The 14,228-nt window shown below is 39.8% G+C and overlaps 6 protein-coding genes across 6 annotated transcripts; 3 read left to right on the top strand and 3 right to left on the bottom strand.

Moving 5' to 3' along the window:
- Positions 1-64: 64 nt before the first annotated feature.
- MSU1 (3'-5' RNA exonuclease complex component) lies at positions 65-869 on the top strand (the record flags this gene model as incomplete). Its single annotated transcript, XM_064825102.1, has 4 exons — positions 65-84; positions 144-316; positions 369-712; positions 774-869. The coding sequence occupies 4 exons, from the start codon at positions 65-67 to the stop codon at positions 867-869; spliced, it is 633 nt and encodes a 210-aa protein (XP_064680479.1).
- Positions 870-987: 118 nt separating this feature from the next.
- On the bottom strand, positions 988-2,729 carry ATC70_005818 (uncharacterized protein; the record flags this gene model as incomplete). Its single annotated transcript, XM_064825101.1, has 7 exons — positions 988-1,264; positions 1,327-1,443; positions 1,501-2,004; positions 2,060-2,270; positions 2,468-2,579; positions 2,642-2,664; positions 2,723-2,729. The coding sequence occupies 7 exons, from the start codon at positions 2,727-2,729 to the stop codon at positions 988-990; spliced, it is 1,251 nt and encodes a 416-aa protein (XP_064680478.1).
- A 582-nt stretch (positions 2,730-3,311) lies between these two features.
- On the bottom strand, positions 3,312-3,832 carry ATC70_005817 (uncharacterized protein; the record flags this gene model as incomplete). Its single annotated transcript, XM_064825100.1, has 3 exons — positions 3,312-3,401; positions 3,454-3,563; positions 3,622-3,832. The coding sequence occupies 3 exons, from the start codon at positions 3,830-3,832 to the stop codon at positions 3,312-3,314; spliced, it is 411 nt and encodes a 136-aa protein (XP_064680477.1).
- A 6,528-nt stretch (positions 3,833-10,360) lies between these two features.
- TRM5_1 (tRNA(m(1)G37)methyltransferase) lies at positions 10,361-11,309 on the top strand (the record flags this gene model as incomplete). Its single annotated transcript, XM_064825099.1, has 3 exons — positions 10,361-10,436; positions 10,492-10,690; positions 10,784-11,309. The coding sequence occupies 3 exons, from the start codon at positions 10,361-10,363 to the stop codon at positions 11,307-11,309; spliced, it is 801 nt and encodes a 266-aa protein (XP_064680476.1).
- Positions 11,310-11,513: 204 nt separating this feature from the next.
- On the top strand, positions 11,514-12,725 carry ATC70_005815 (uncharacterized protein; the record flags this gene model as incomplete). The annotated part of the gene is made up of 3 exons (XM_064825098.1): positions 11,514-11,551; positions 11,617-11,731; positions 11,787-12,725. The coding sequence occupies 3 exons, from the start codon at positions 11,514-11,516 to the stop codon at positions 12,723-12,725; spliced, it is 1,092 nt and encodes a 363-aa protein (XP_064680475.1).
- Positions 12,726-12,730: 5 nt separating this feature from the next.
- ATC70_005814 (uncharacterized protein) lies at positions 12,731-14,014 on the bottom strand (the record flags this gene model as incomplete). Its single annotated transcript, XM_064825097.1, has 1 exon — positions 12,731-14,014. The coding sequence occupies one exon, from the start codon at positions 14,012-14,014 to the stop codon at positions 12,731-12,733; it is 1,284 nt and encodes a 427-aa protein (XP_064680474.1).
- Positions 14,015-14,228: the final 214 nt, after the last annotated feature.

Here is a 14,228-nt window from a genome sequence, read left to right as displayed (position 1 = left end):
AATTAGTAGGATTTACTTCTTTTCCTTCTCCCTTTCATCTATAACACTGAAATAAAAGTTAATCATGCTTCGTTCTACCTTGAGGTAATCATTAGAAAGACAGACATAGCATGGGGTAAATAGTAATGGGAGATGTATTATAGTAAACAATCCGCTTTATCACGTCTTATTCCAAAGTCGACCATTCGCTGCAGCATGAGTAACAACAAAGCAATCAGACCATTTTCAACCCCTGCTCGCTATACGCCAGCTCACAAAAAGACCAACTCTTTGGCAGCTGCTAAGCCTTGGAGCGAATTGAGCGCACCACAAAAGGGTAAACTTGCAGTCGTGAACAACGTGAGCAATTCGATTAACACACCGTACAGTGATAGTCGCTTCCAAGACCACATTCAATGTAGGTATCATTTTGGCAGGCGTTGGATTGACTTCAGCTATTGTGTATTACATTGGTTCAGAGTTGTTTGGCTCTCAAAGTGCTACGAGCATATTTTCAGATGCTGTTGATCGAGTCCGTAGCCACGAAGAGTTGGTATCCATCTTGGGTGAGCCTATCAAGGGACATGGCGAACCCAGCAGAAGCAAAAGAAGACGTAACAGACGTATTACCTCACAAACTGTCGAAGATCAAGACGGCAACCCCCATTTGTTTATGCGTTTCTATGTTGAAGGACCTGACAATCAAGGCACAGTCATGCTGGAGATGATCAAGGTGAGTTGAGTGGCACACTGAATCATGTAAATTTCTAATCACACTACTGGGAAAATGACAGAACGAAAAGCAAAAGTGGGAATACAAGCAATTATATGTGGATGTTCCAGGACAAGGATTACCTTCTAAAAGAATTTATTTAGAACGAAACATGTAAAATATATATATAAAATAAGGGAATTGTGCGATGTGTATAATAATGTTTGAGTGGTAGTAGTAGTGAGTAGAGATTTGTGGGTTGATATTATTACTATGTGGTGTAATTTTTATTGTAGTTATTTGTTAAAAGAAAAGCCCTTCTTCTTTGCTGTCTTTTCTGGAGTCATGGGTCTTCCTGATTCCAAGCGACGTTTCTTTTCTTCTAAATCTGCTCTCTGCTTGTCAAGTGCGTCCTTCATCTCCTTATGACGAGCATACAGTTCCTCTTCAGATTGCTTCAATTTAGCTTCCTTTTCTTGAACCTTGGCTTGGAAGACACTTCTCATCTCTGCTTCCATCTTGGCTAACTTTTGTTCGTGAGCAAGACGTTCTTCCTCCATCTTTTGAACAGGGCTAAACAGAATGCATGAATATTTGTTGTTGTTGCGTTGATGTAAGGGGTTTATCTCACTTACTTGACTTCCTTGAAGACAGAAGGATCTTGTTGAATACCCATAGCTGTCAGCTTCTCGGTACGGTAGTTTTCATAGAGAACATCGTTGGTGAATTCTTTGAGTTCTTCCATGTGTGTACTAATCATCACATTGGTTAACATGCATTGTCCATCACACGAATAAGCGCTTACTCACCGGATCAACATTTGACGAAGCTTGACAAAATCACAATGCTCTTCGTTATCGACCTCAATGACACCCCAAGGATATTTACGGCCACGAACACGGCGACCACCTTCAATCTCGAATTCTTTATCAGAGCCTACAACAGCAAAGGGAATCTTGGACATGATTTCACGATTCTCAGCAATTGTCTCTTGATCATCGTACTCGTAGACAGGAGCTTGGTAGATTTGGATTTTGTGGTAGGCAATATCAGCCAAAATACGTTCCTTGAAGGCAGCAACTTCTTCCTCTGTCAAGGTATCAGCCTTTGCAATTACAGGGATCAAGTTGACACGAGTGTGAAGACGACGCATAAATTCGATATCCAAAGGCTTCAAGGCATGACCAGTGGGAGCGATAAAATAGAGACAAGCATGAATGCGATTGTCCACCATGCGACGACGGTTAACACGATTCTCTTGTTCAAGATAAGCATCACAACGAGCTTCAATATTGTCTAAAATAGGTTTCCAGCTAAATTTGAAAAAAGTTGGTACAACGTACAATATATGAAAACGTGCTGTATTACCTTTCTTCGTTATTCACAAAATCACCAAAACCAGGTGTATCTACAACAGTCAATCTCAACTTGACACCGTTCTCTTCAATATCAGATGTAATGGATTGAACTTCGACTGTTTGTGCTGTTTCATGAGACAGTTCAACGGCCTCCTTGGGAGGGTAGAGTTGCGTGTTGAACAAGGTGTTGACCAAGGTTGATTTACCAAGACCAGATTCACCTAATGAGGGGGGGATAGATGTGATTAGAACCCAGTGCTATCCCTTTCACCACACTCTCTGCTTCCATCCCACTCTGTCATGTCCCTTCTCAAAATGTGCCCTTTGTTGAGATGTCGATACAACTCCTGCTTTTATACATATACGATGCCCTTTCCCCTTGCCTAAATGCCCCTATATCAGCCAACAAATAACTTACCAACTACCATGGCGGTGAATTGAAAGCCTTTCTTTACAGATTTGCGATGCACTTGGTTGGGAAGGTTGGCAAAACCAACATAGCCTTGGAGCTTTTTACGTAGAACAGTAATCTATATTATTGGATGTGATTAGTCTCTCTATTGACAACATTGTTATATTACTGAAATCATACACCAGATGGGCTGTTGTTTTGGTCTGTTTAAAGCGATGAGTTAATTAAAAATTAATAACGTTTGTTTCATTAGCAACTTACCAGACATTCTTTATATTTTGAGCAAGTGTAGATAAAAAGAAGCAAAAAAGAGGTAAAAGAAATAAAAAAAGAGAGAAAGAGAGTGCAAAAAAGGGGGGGGAAGAAAGGGCGGATATATAGAAATCAAGGGCAACACACACAAAAACTAGCAGACTATTAGGAGAGCACAAAAATTAAGGGACCTCCATTTAGGAGCTCTCTTTTTATGAGGATTTCGCAGGCAAGAAACCAAATCACAATACCTTTTAATAAGTGGGGAGTTTTTAATGTGCTTGTGTCCTGGTGCTACGATTGTGTACCAACTTGACACGAGTCCTTGTTCGAAAAAGAAGATCATCGTCCTCGTCATTGAATGCATTTGAGCAGTTTACAAGAGTGAAATGTCTTTTCTTCCTGTTTTCAAGCATTCAAAAAGCTTACAATGCAAATAGCATGCGTCTGACATTAGAGCATTGCAGCACAAAAACTAGCGTCCTACCAAAAAGATCGACACATGCTCTTAGTAGCATCCCAATGCGCCAGATCGAGTCTCTGCCAAACAACAAGAATCCAAAATCACAACCATCATGTAATTTGAAATGCATTTATTTTAATCGCTATCACTGTCTGTATCTCCCTCTGATCCATGTACTTTGCTAGACCATTTCTTGGTCTTTTTCGCATTTCTCTCCTTGATCACCTAGAAAGTCTCGTGAATATCAAACGCAGGCCACACTATTCCATCATCTTACCTCGTTGTGAATCTTCTTTTCCAAGCTACTAGACCTTAAAGCACTCTTCATGATTTGTACATTGCGCTTCAATCTCTCTTCATTTGATAGAGCCTCTGCATTTAATTTGTCTAAATAATCCTCCATATGTCAATATTCTCTCTAAAACAAGGCTGGGAGAGCTATTACCTATAGGGTTCTCTCGCTTCTCGATTTGCTCTTGTAATAAACGGGTTTTCTGATGTCTTCCATAACGGATTTCATGCTTCACCTTTTTGATGCCTTTGTTTGTTTTGGGTAATTTGATTTTTTGGCTCTTTTTAGGGGTATCAGCGTCGTTTTTCTTGCTCGGTGAAGCAGTGAGTAATTCTAATGATTGTCGAGCTAAACGTGAGGACATGGTGTGTTGTGTGTAAAATGTCAAAAATACAAAAGAGATGCAATCCCAAATGTTTTCTACCCACACCTGAAAAAGAAAAAATTTATAGAGGCTTAGATTGTCATTTATGCCGCTTTTGTCTGATTTTTGCAAGCAGATGTAATTAAAGCTGGATCAAATATGGTATATAGATGCTCTAGCAGGATCTAAATTACGTCTATCAATTAGAGCTAGATACTCTGGTAGTTTGTATGGTAGTGCTTGCCAATTTTTGTCAAATGCTACGTTGCAATTCGAAATCAAATTCGGTACCTGAAAATGCCAAATGTAAGGTTTATATACTTGAAGGCATCCTTAAGAGCATAGTTACTCTCACTGAATGAAAAAAAAAAAAAAAAGGTTTGCAGACCGTGTATACATTTATGACTACGTGAAAGACGTATGAGTACAATATTTTATGTGATATCGCAAAGACTTGTATGAAAACTAGCGCGCAGCCATCAACATTGGCACCACCTTTGACAAAATGAAAATTTTTGTGGCAAACTGGCGAACAATCCATCATTGCGCTAATACCATATCGTAGCATGATACATGTTTAGCCCCTAGACACTTTTACAAGTCTAATATAAAAAATGAGTTGTCAGACATTTGCCAGGCATGGCTCATATTGTATATGATTAGTGATTTTATATCAGATCGCTATCAATCAACATACAAACTTCTTCTAACATTTTAGCTATTATTATTAATTTTGCGATATTAGCCAAAGGTCCACGGCAGCGCGAGCCACCTGAACGTAGGTAGGCTTCCATCAAAGGAAAGCGTAAGACAGGAAGCCACCCAAAGAGACAAAAAGGCTCATCGTAACGTAATAAATCTATGGTCCTCAGACACTTTCACAGCCTCAAAAAGGAAAGAAGTTGATCTAACAATTATTTTGATAGACTGACGTTATTAGATATAGAATTTAAGAAAGATAGAATGACTAACGGTAGTGCTACGTAAGTTGCCACCCACTTTCCATATGCTTCAAAAGCATCTATTACTGTATTGCCTTTCATGATGAAAGGGCATTGAGTTTGCCAGCCATTCCCACCAGCCGCCAAAACTAATTCTAACTCAGATGTTTTTTTTCCTCAACATTGGCCAGATTTCGCCTTTTTTCGACTTGATTGAACTATTCTGCTAGATTCGACTATATAAAATGTGATAGACAGCCCGTACTTCCTAATACGCCCCTGGTGGTAGGGCGAAGTGGTAGAACTCCCGTATGCCAACGGGAGGATCCCCGGTTCAAATCTTGGTGAACGCAAGTTGTTTGATTTTTTGAGGTAGTACTGATGTCCTCGTTTGGTGTTTTGTACTCTTATCCATGATCTATATTTTGACGATTTCCGTAAGACTGTACTGGCTCTAGGAGTCGCACCTTATTAGTAGTAGATTTCTTTCCCAACTTAGTTCAAAAATATCTTATTCCCCTTCATTGCAGACATTGGGTCCACCAACAGTCTTTTCTATCCCTCAGTATGACATTTAAAGGACTTTAAATAAAACCTGGAGCTCGTCTCCCCCTAAAAAAAAAGTACTTCCTAATACATTCTTGGGATACATTTCAAGGCGCATCGAATGATGGTGCTTATGGCAGATGTTTATAATAAACGCATCGAGCAATATCAAAAAATATGAAATGAGGTTTCTAGCAAAAATGTCAAAAACTTACATATAAAAGATACACAAACGACGTTTCAAGGGTTGCTTTGGATCGATAGCAACATTTTGATGTAATACATACCATAGTAAAAGTCATCATCTTCAAGGTAAAAAAAAAATGCGATTGTTTGATTTTCGATGAAAACCATGAGGGATACCTCATGCTTTTTGGTCCCCAAAAAGTTGAGCAAGGGTGGCAGGAAGTTAGTGCTAGATGAAAGCAATGGTTTGATACTATTCTGACGGCCTAAAACGGCCTTTAACACAAGAAATCACGGCTCAAATGCATCTAAAATACGCTGTGTTTTGCGCACAATCGAGTAATAAAGGGTAATGCGTGTATCAGATCGTTGAAGGCCACTTCCATCCAAAGTAAAATGGAGTCAAGCGAGCCATGTAATCATTGTCTGACATATCAATATGCTCGCCGTCTCCATCCGTCCATGGTAACCGGGATTTTGTTGAAATGAAATATATGACAACGAAATATACAAAGATACAGCCATTTAGCCAGGTCATCCTTGGCTGTAGCATCATTCAGCGTACCAGAACAAGCCCAGCCAACATAGACGCAAAGACTCATGTTTGACATGAGGCAAAACTACAGCGTGCATAGTCCCCAACACCTACATATGCGAGCTTAGGCTTTGATGTACTTATATCTGCATGGCAAGATAAGCTGCCTCCTTCGGATCCAAAGAGCTTATCAAAAGCAGCTAATACATCCAATCCGAATTATTGATTTCCATAGCAGTAAACTTATACCCTTTGCATCTCATATCGACATTTATAATTTCCTGGGCAAATACAAGATTTTATTGATATAAAATAAGCAATGTTTAATGTGTACTCATATCAGGCACACGCATTTAATGTGTATTGTATAGTTTTTCATTTTATTTATTGTAAAAAAATAATGGTCTCTCTTGGTTGCTTTTACAAAAAGCTTACAGGTTGAACCACGAGAAGGTGGAGACCAATCTCAACCCAAAAAGTGAAAGTAGGCATGGGGGAAGGGAAACACATGACAACACAGAAGACTTATTACAGAAGACTTATTACAGAAGACTTATTACAGAAGACTTACTACAGAAGACTTATTACAGAAGACTTACTACAGAAGACTTATTACAGAAGACTTACTACAGAAAACTTATTACAGAAGACTTACTACAGAAGACTCATTCCAGAAGACTTACTAGAGAAACCCTCACACCAAAGACACGAAACTCTCAAAAGACAAAGTACCAAAGACTTGAAAACCTCAGAGTGTGCCCTTAAAAAATCCCCCATGCGAAAGAATAAGACCAAATAAATATAAATATCTATATACTAGGACCAGAGAGAGCCAGAGAGAGCCAGAGAGAGCCAGAGAGAGCCAGAGAGAGCCAGAGAGAACCAGAGAGAACCAAAAGTATCCAAAGAGAACCAAAAGTATCCAAAGAGAACCAGAGAGAACCAGAGAGAACCAAAAGTATCCAAAGAGAACCAGAGAGAACCAAAAGTATCCAAAGAGAACCAAAAGTATCCAAAGAAAGCCATCAAGTAGAATAGAACCAGTCTTGAAATACCATAAGCCTTGTATTGTGAACCACCCTGATTCAGAGCATGTTACCATCCGTTATGTGCAGACAAGACAAATATACTTACATGATCACCAGTCTTCTAGTAGCGTCTATTGTTTTTGAGAGAAAAAAAAAAAAAAAGATGAAGAAAAAGATAAAGAAAGGACGTGAGATAAAGAGAGAAATCTTCTACCTTTTATACCTTGATTACAGTAGCAACAATTTAAGGAGACACGCAAAAAACACTTCAAACGCAATTCTGAACGCTACTGGCATCCAGAGACAATGCAACTAATACCATTGGAATCGCCTTCAACTGCCCTACAATATGATATGCATTATTACTACTGTATACACACAAGATATGATATAAACTCATATGGTTTATTTCGTTTATTGATTAAACACAGTCAGCTTGTTTACATTTACATCTTGTATTCGGTTGATAACGGAAAGTGAACAATTTGATTCGCTTTGGATTTGAAAAGTTCGAGCAAAATGTAAACAATAACGGGTTCTTTATCAGTATAGTTTTGCAGTGATTGCAGTATATAAATTACATGTATTCACTATTTTATATGTACAAGCAGAGCTGTCAAAGTTCTGGTGCTACTGTCACCAACAGGATATGCTCTTACTTCTTTGAAAAGAATGTAGGCAAGTTGCACGGAAAACAAACAAACAAAAAGTCATCGTTCAATTAGAGTGAGCATATTGGTAGTAGTGCAAGCAAACCCATTTGAAGCTATATTTTACAATGTGTATCCAAGTAAAAGGCAATCTTGATCCGCTGCTTTTGGGCCTGTAGAACACTTGGGTGACATGACGCCGCCTCAAAATACAGTATTTGCATGATTCTTAAAAAAGTGTGTATGTATAAACCAGTTGTCTGTCTTCGTTAGTGCTCAGTAGAAACCTCACATGTATTTCATAATTAGTATTGCCATCTATTTGCTAAAAATTCCTAGTAACAGGAGATGTGATGGCCCTTACACTTTAATAAAATGGACATTTGGCATTAGGTTCCCAAGCGTATATGGTATTATAGCATTGCCTTAGTGGCTGCTATAGTATAGCCTAGTAGTGGTATCTCAATGTACAGTACATCAAACCTCAAGTGCCATTTGCAATTTTGAATAGCAAGAAAGTTTGCGTTTCATATTAGGCCATTTATTTGAATATGTAATAAACAATGATTAATCCGAGTGTCAGAAACAAAATGTGCTTCAGAATCAGGCAAAAGTAGAGAGAATAAGCTACTATAATACTTTTTTCAAATTGCAATCCTCTTTATATTAGCTTCAAGATCGTAGATTACATTGATATCAGAAGCACTCAAAATCAATTGAATTCTCGCTTAACGTCTATTCCAGATTGGACAGATTTTGATCTAAAAACGACTCGGTTGATCTATTTTGCAGAATTGGACTATATTAGATGCGATGATCATCTTATACTTTCTAATGCATTTCTGGAGTGCTTTTCAAGGCGCATCGAATGATGGTGCTTATGGCAGATGTTTATAATAAACGCATCGAGCAATATCAAAAAATATGAAATGAGGTTTCTAGCAAAAATGTCAAAAACTTACATATAAAAGATACACAAATGACGTTTCAAGGGTTGCTTTGGATCGATAGCAACATTTTGATGTAATACATACCATAGTAAAAGTCATCATCTTCAAGGTAAAAAAAAAAAAATGCGATTGTTTGATTTTCGATGAAAACCATGAGGGATACCTCATGCTTTTTGGTCCCCAAAAAGTTGAGCAAGGGTGGCAGGAAGTTAGTGCTAGATGAAAGCAATGGTTTGATACTATTCTGACGGCCTAAAACGGCCTTTAACACAAGAAATCACGGCTCAAATGCACTCAGATTTCGCTATATCAGGGGAATTAAGGACTAAAAAGAGGAAATACCAGTATGATGCTTGTCCGTATAGGAAGTAACTAAGTGTATAGGGATGCAGAGCATCACATAAAAATTAGACCCACATATAATATGAAGGATTTTCATGTGTAAGTGGAGGGTCAACATGAAAGTAGCAGTATTTTGGCAAGATACGCAAGGGCCATTGGTAGCGCCGCTGTGGAGGCTGGTTCTCACCGAAGCGAAACGAAGGTAGAGCCACCCGAAGCATAAATACTCGTTTATATTAATTCAATTATGTCTCTTGTATGGTTATTGTTGGTACAAAAACCTTGGTAAATATAGTGGTTTAAAAAGAGTGTTTTACTATTATTGGCAGTTTCTTGCCGAATCCGCTTATTCTGCATTCCAATGTTGGTTTTTAAGCATTCAAGCAATGTTATTACCTGTCTACATCATATGCGAGATAATTGGTGATATGGCGCATACTAAATGTAGAAAGTGACAGGCAACATTTCCGCCTTCGGATTTAGACAATTCAATGAGGTTAGCTTACAATTCTTAACATTGAAGCACCCCTGTGATCTATTTTTGATCTGCTTTGAAAGATAAGTGTCAAATATAGCATTCACAAGCTACATTGGATACAATCAACATCCAATGATAAGCACTACTACGGGTATTTATTAACTAATACCCCCCCCCTGGATGTAAACTGCGATCCTGACCAATGGAGCAAACTCAAATATTACAAAGCGTCGACAAACGCCTGTACAGGTGAGACATGATCAATTACATGACCGTAGATTGTTGAGAACTTTAACTGTGCCTTTTGTCATTTTTCCATCTGACGTCCTAAAATACCTTGCTTTAAAACAACCTTTTCGGATGGCATCCGAGTTGAAATATACACCATGTATTTGATGAAACAGGCATACGATTGCATTATCTAGAATGGCTCGGTGATACAATACCGACTATTGTTGCTGTTTAGCGTGATTGCATAGCAGACGATGGAATTCTCGATAAAATGGAGACACAATGACTAAACTATTGTCAAGTTCACATCGGCCTCCTTTCCGAGTTGTTAGATTTTTCGATCTTGTCTGCCAAATGATTTGAGCAATTTTTCTTTCCTTCTTTTCGCTCCTTTAAAACAATATATATATGCTGTTACTAAACGTTTACTGCTTTGTGTACCTGATTGACGCCTCATCCGCGTATTTCTGGCACTGTGTGTGGAGTGTCTTGTTCGTACCACACAGCAATCAGTAAGCATTTACAAATTGTGCTATGACCAAGCCCTTCTGATTACACACGGCGGGTTTCCAACCATATAAAGTCGATATGTGAAAAAATGCTGGGGATAAACATTCCATTTTCCATAATTTAGGTTCCAAATGGCTTCTCGTATAGCAAGAAATAGCGTCAAAAGTGTACGTTCCAGGGCTCAAATGGACGGCGATGGCGCCAAAGGTAAGTTTCTGCATACAATTACTTGCTATAAGGCTAATTGCCGCCTTGTCCATAGTGTATCGTAGTATTGGCACTGCTGCTTTGCGTGATCTTGATCCATTCTTGATGCTGGACGAATTTGATGTCCATGCTCCTGGCGGATTTCCAGATCATCCCCATCGCGGATTTGAGAAGGTAATCTACATGTTGGAAGGCGAGTTTCTGCACGAGGACTTCAAGGGCCACAAGGGACGCATTGGACCAGGAGATCTTCAGTAGATGTCAGCAGCACGCGGCATTGTTCATACAGAGATTCCAGCAACCAAAGATTGAGCTCATGGTCTTCAACTTTGGGTCAATCTGTCTAGCAAAGATAAGCTTGCCGAGCCTAACTACCAAGAGCTTCCCAAGGAACAAGTGGCACACGTTTCGCCTGAGCCAGGCGTAGATATCAAAGTCATTGCAGGATCCTCCAATGGCACAGTCAGCCAAGCTTTTACAAGAACACCAACCATGTTCATCGACGTCAAGATGAAGAAAGGCAAACATATGGAGCAAGAGATCCCGCCCAACTATGCTGGATTCATCTGCACCATTGAGGGATCAGCGAAATTTGGAGGCACGGAGCATTTATCCGAGGCTCACCATACATTAGTTTTGGATAACAACCAAGGCAATTTCATTCCAGTTGAATCAGTTTCTGATGATACACATTTTGTGATTATTGCTGGCCAGCCAATCAATGAACCCATTGTTCAACATGGTCCCTTTGTCATGAACACACAACAAGAGAGCATTCAAGCGGTTTCTGACTATCAACAAGGCCGCAATGGATTCGAAGGTGCTCCTGGTTGGTCGTCATCGATCCAAAACAAATGGGATGCTCACCATTAGTTTTCCTTTTTCCAACCTGGAAACGGCATTCTAAAATGTGGATTTGGAAAATTAGAAAACACTAGATGCATTTTTTTTTTCTAGAGATTTTTAGTATAAAATAGCTCCAGAATTGCCCAAAGTGATCATATTGGTTCCTTTTTTTTTTTTTTTTTCTTGAAAAATCACATCTCAAAGTCAGCGTTTCATGGATTATTTATAGTAATGGTCAGAGCATCAAAGAGACAGAAATCACATAAAAAGTGAGTTGAGTTGCAACATGACCTGCGTGGCCGGAAATGTTGATTTTTTGGTGGTTGATTTGTAGTTACAACGACGACGACGACGACGACGATTACATAGCAACCAAAGCGAGCACATTGAAAAGAAAGTGTATAGATGATGATAACCACATGAATCAAGAGCAACAGGACGAACAAGAGGTTTTTTTTGTACATTGGCCATGTCTGTAAATCAGCGATTAACTGTGGCATTTAGGGGTCTAAAAGATATCAAGATACAGATCCGAACCAATGGATCTACCAAAAGTTAGATATGGCTCTAGACAAGATACACACAATGACACAAGAGATCACACAGCTTGTATCTCAGGTGGGAGACTTGAAATCTGAGATGCAGGCCATCAAGCTATCGATCCACAACAGCAAATATGCCATTGCAGACGATTTCAGCCATTCGACTTCTAATGAAGGTAGCACAGTTGATAGTCCAATACAAAATGCGCAAATTCCCAAAAGGGGGCACATGAGTACGACGTCAACAACTGAAGAGAATGTGACCAAAGGGCCATTCCCAAAGTATGAGCCCATTGACAGAGTTGTGCCGCGGCCCTCAACAAAAGAGCTTACCAATTCAATCGGAGGAAAATCACATAGCTTACAGTTTACCTGCAATCTTTACATTGATTTGATCACCAAGGTACTAGGCCCATCGTCAAAAACTGGTTTAGACTACAAGGCGATGGTGAAAGAAGCCATCTTAATCACGAAAGCCGTTTTATCTCACATCAAAGAGGCCAACAATATCGATCCTGATCTGCGTTGGAGTCGATTAGATCCTACCGTCAAGCTGGACGCCTATAGAAAACTAGAAGCAGCTACCGAACATTTGTTGCCACTGAAGGTTTGCTCCGAGTTTTGGGGAGCTCATGTATTGATTAGCAATTTCTGGCTCAAACGCAAGAAAAAGAGTAGCAGTAACGATAAGAGCAATACCACTAATACGCCAACATCACATCACAAACGAAAGAAACTCGCCACACCCTATATGGATGCTGACACACATACACTACCACCACCACCACCTGCTTTACCTTCCACCTCACATGATTCCACTACCACAACTAACGCTACCCAATACGATGCGAAAAGACAAAAGCCGAAAGCCTTTAGTATTCCATTCTTGACACATCAATAAACCCTTCATTTTATTTCTGCTTTTTTCAGTTGCTTAATGCGATATTTCTCCTTTTTTACTTTATCTGAATCAGCTAAAGGCCTATCTTTCAGAGGTTTGTAATGGCTTGTTCTGATGGATTTACCAGCACCAAGCAGAATTGTTGATTGCTCATACTCTGGGTGGTCCTTGAATGTTGGCATGGCTTCTATTTCATCGATGCACGTTTTATATAGTAGGCTTTTGATGACATGCTCTGTCCGAAACTGGTTAAAATGTCGCCATGTCCTCACGGGTGTAGGTATCTTGACGTCCTTCTCCTCATCTTGGTTGGCGTAAATCCATTGAATGCCATCAAATTCACAATCGTACAATAATAGCGGTAAATCACTGGCCATTGGGTATTCAGGTCTTGCGGGAAACGTGTTGATGTCCAGCAATTCTCGAACAATCTCTGGTTTTTCCAATGTCTGCCCCACCAGAAACAGAATCGCCATGATACACCTCACTTGGTGCCACAAGAATGCTGTTCCTTTGAGCTCTACCTGATAGAATTCATTGTTACTGGCAGTAGTGGCAGGCTTGATGTCTAATGAGACCACCGTGCGCTCGTAATTGGTTATGTTCTTGGATGGATCCAAGCGGCAAAAGTTTCTGAAATCGTGCGAACCCATCATGAAACTAGCCGCCTTCTGCATCAATTCTAAATCCAAGGTTCCCTTCTGGAAAAAATACTTGTATGTGCGCGATTTGCAGTCAAATCTTGCGTTAAAGGACGGGTCAACAGGCGCCCAAGCCAAGATGCGTATATCGTCTGGCAGCAGTCTGTTTAGAATTTCAATGTAGGGTAATGACGCTGTGGACAAAGATGAAGAACCGAGTTTGCTGTGGCTGCTTCGAACATTCAATGCAATCACTTGTCCCAGGCCACTCACGCCCTTGTCAGTCCTGCCGCATCGAGTAAAGTTGCATTGATCTGGATGTGTGATTAATTTGCACGACTGAAGCGCTTTGAATATCTGTCCTTCTACTGTAGGCGTCTTGATTTCGTCTCCTTGTGCTGCAAATCCAGAGTAGTTCCAGCCTAAATAAGCTACCTTTAGCGCAATGCGTTGCTGGCTGTATTGTGTCATGTCAAACGGCCTGCTCTTGTCATGTTTGATGGGGTATTTCGCGGTCGATAATTGATCTTCAAGAGCTTTTATTTTGGCAATCAGTTGCGGTCGAGAGAGAGTGTCGTAATTGGAAGGTACAAAGTGTGCTGTATTACTGCTGCGAATGCGAAATAAGTTCTTCAGCCATTGATTCATCGTTGACAGGGGAAGAAAACGAGAGAAAGGGGTGTGTGTAATTGAGATGGCGGCCAAGATTGTAATCCTCCTACACTCCTCCCACCCCTCGCATTTAAAAGTCCATGCATAAAGATGATGCGATGCTGGACACAAGCCTACCATTTATCTGTTGTATAGCTAATTGTATCCGTGTTGATATACTTGATCCCAATAGAAAACAGCTCATATTTCT

The sequence above is a fragment of the Mucor velutinosus genome (genome assembly GCF_035048745.1).
Source record: "Mucor velutinosus strain NIH1002 chromosome Unknown tig00001544, whole genome shotgun sequence".
Taxonomy (NCBI): domain Eukaryota; kingdom Fungi; phylum Mucoromycota; class Mucoromycetes; order Mucorales; family Mucoraceae; genus Mucor; species Mucor velutinosus.
Note: the sequence above shows the minus strand (reverse complement) of the source record. Positions and strands in the feature narration are given on the sequence as shown.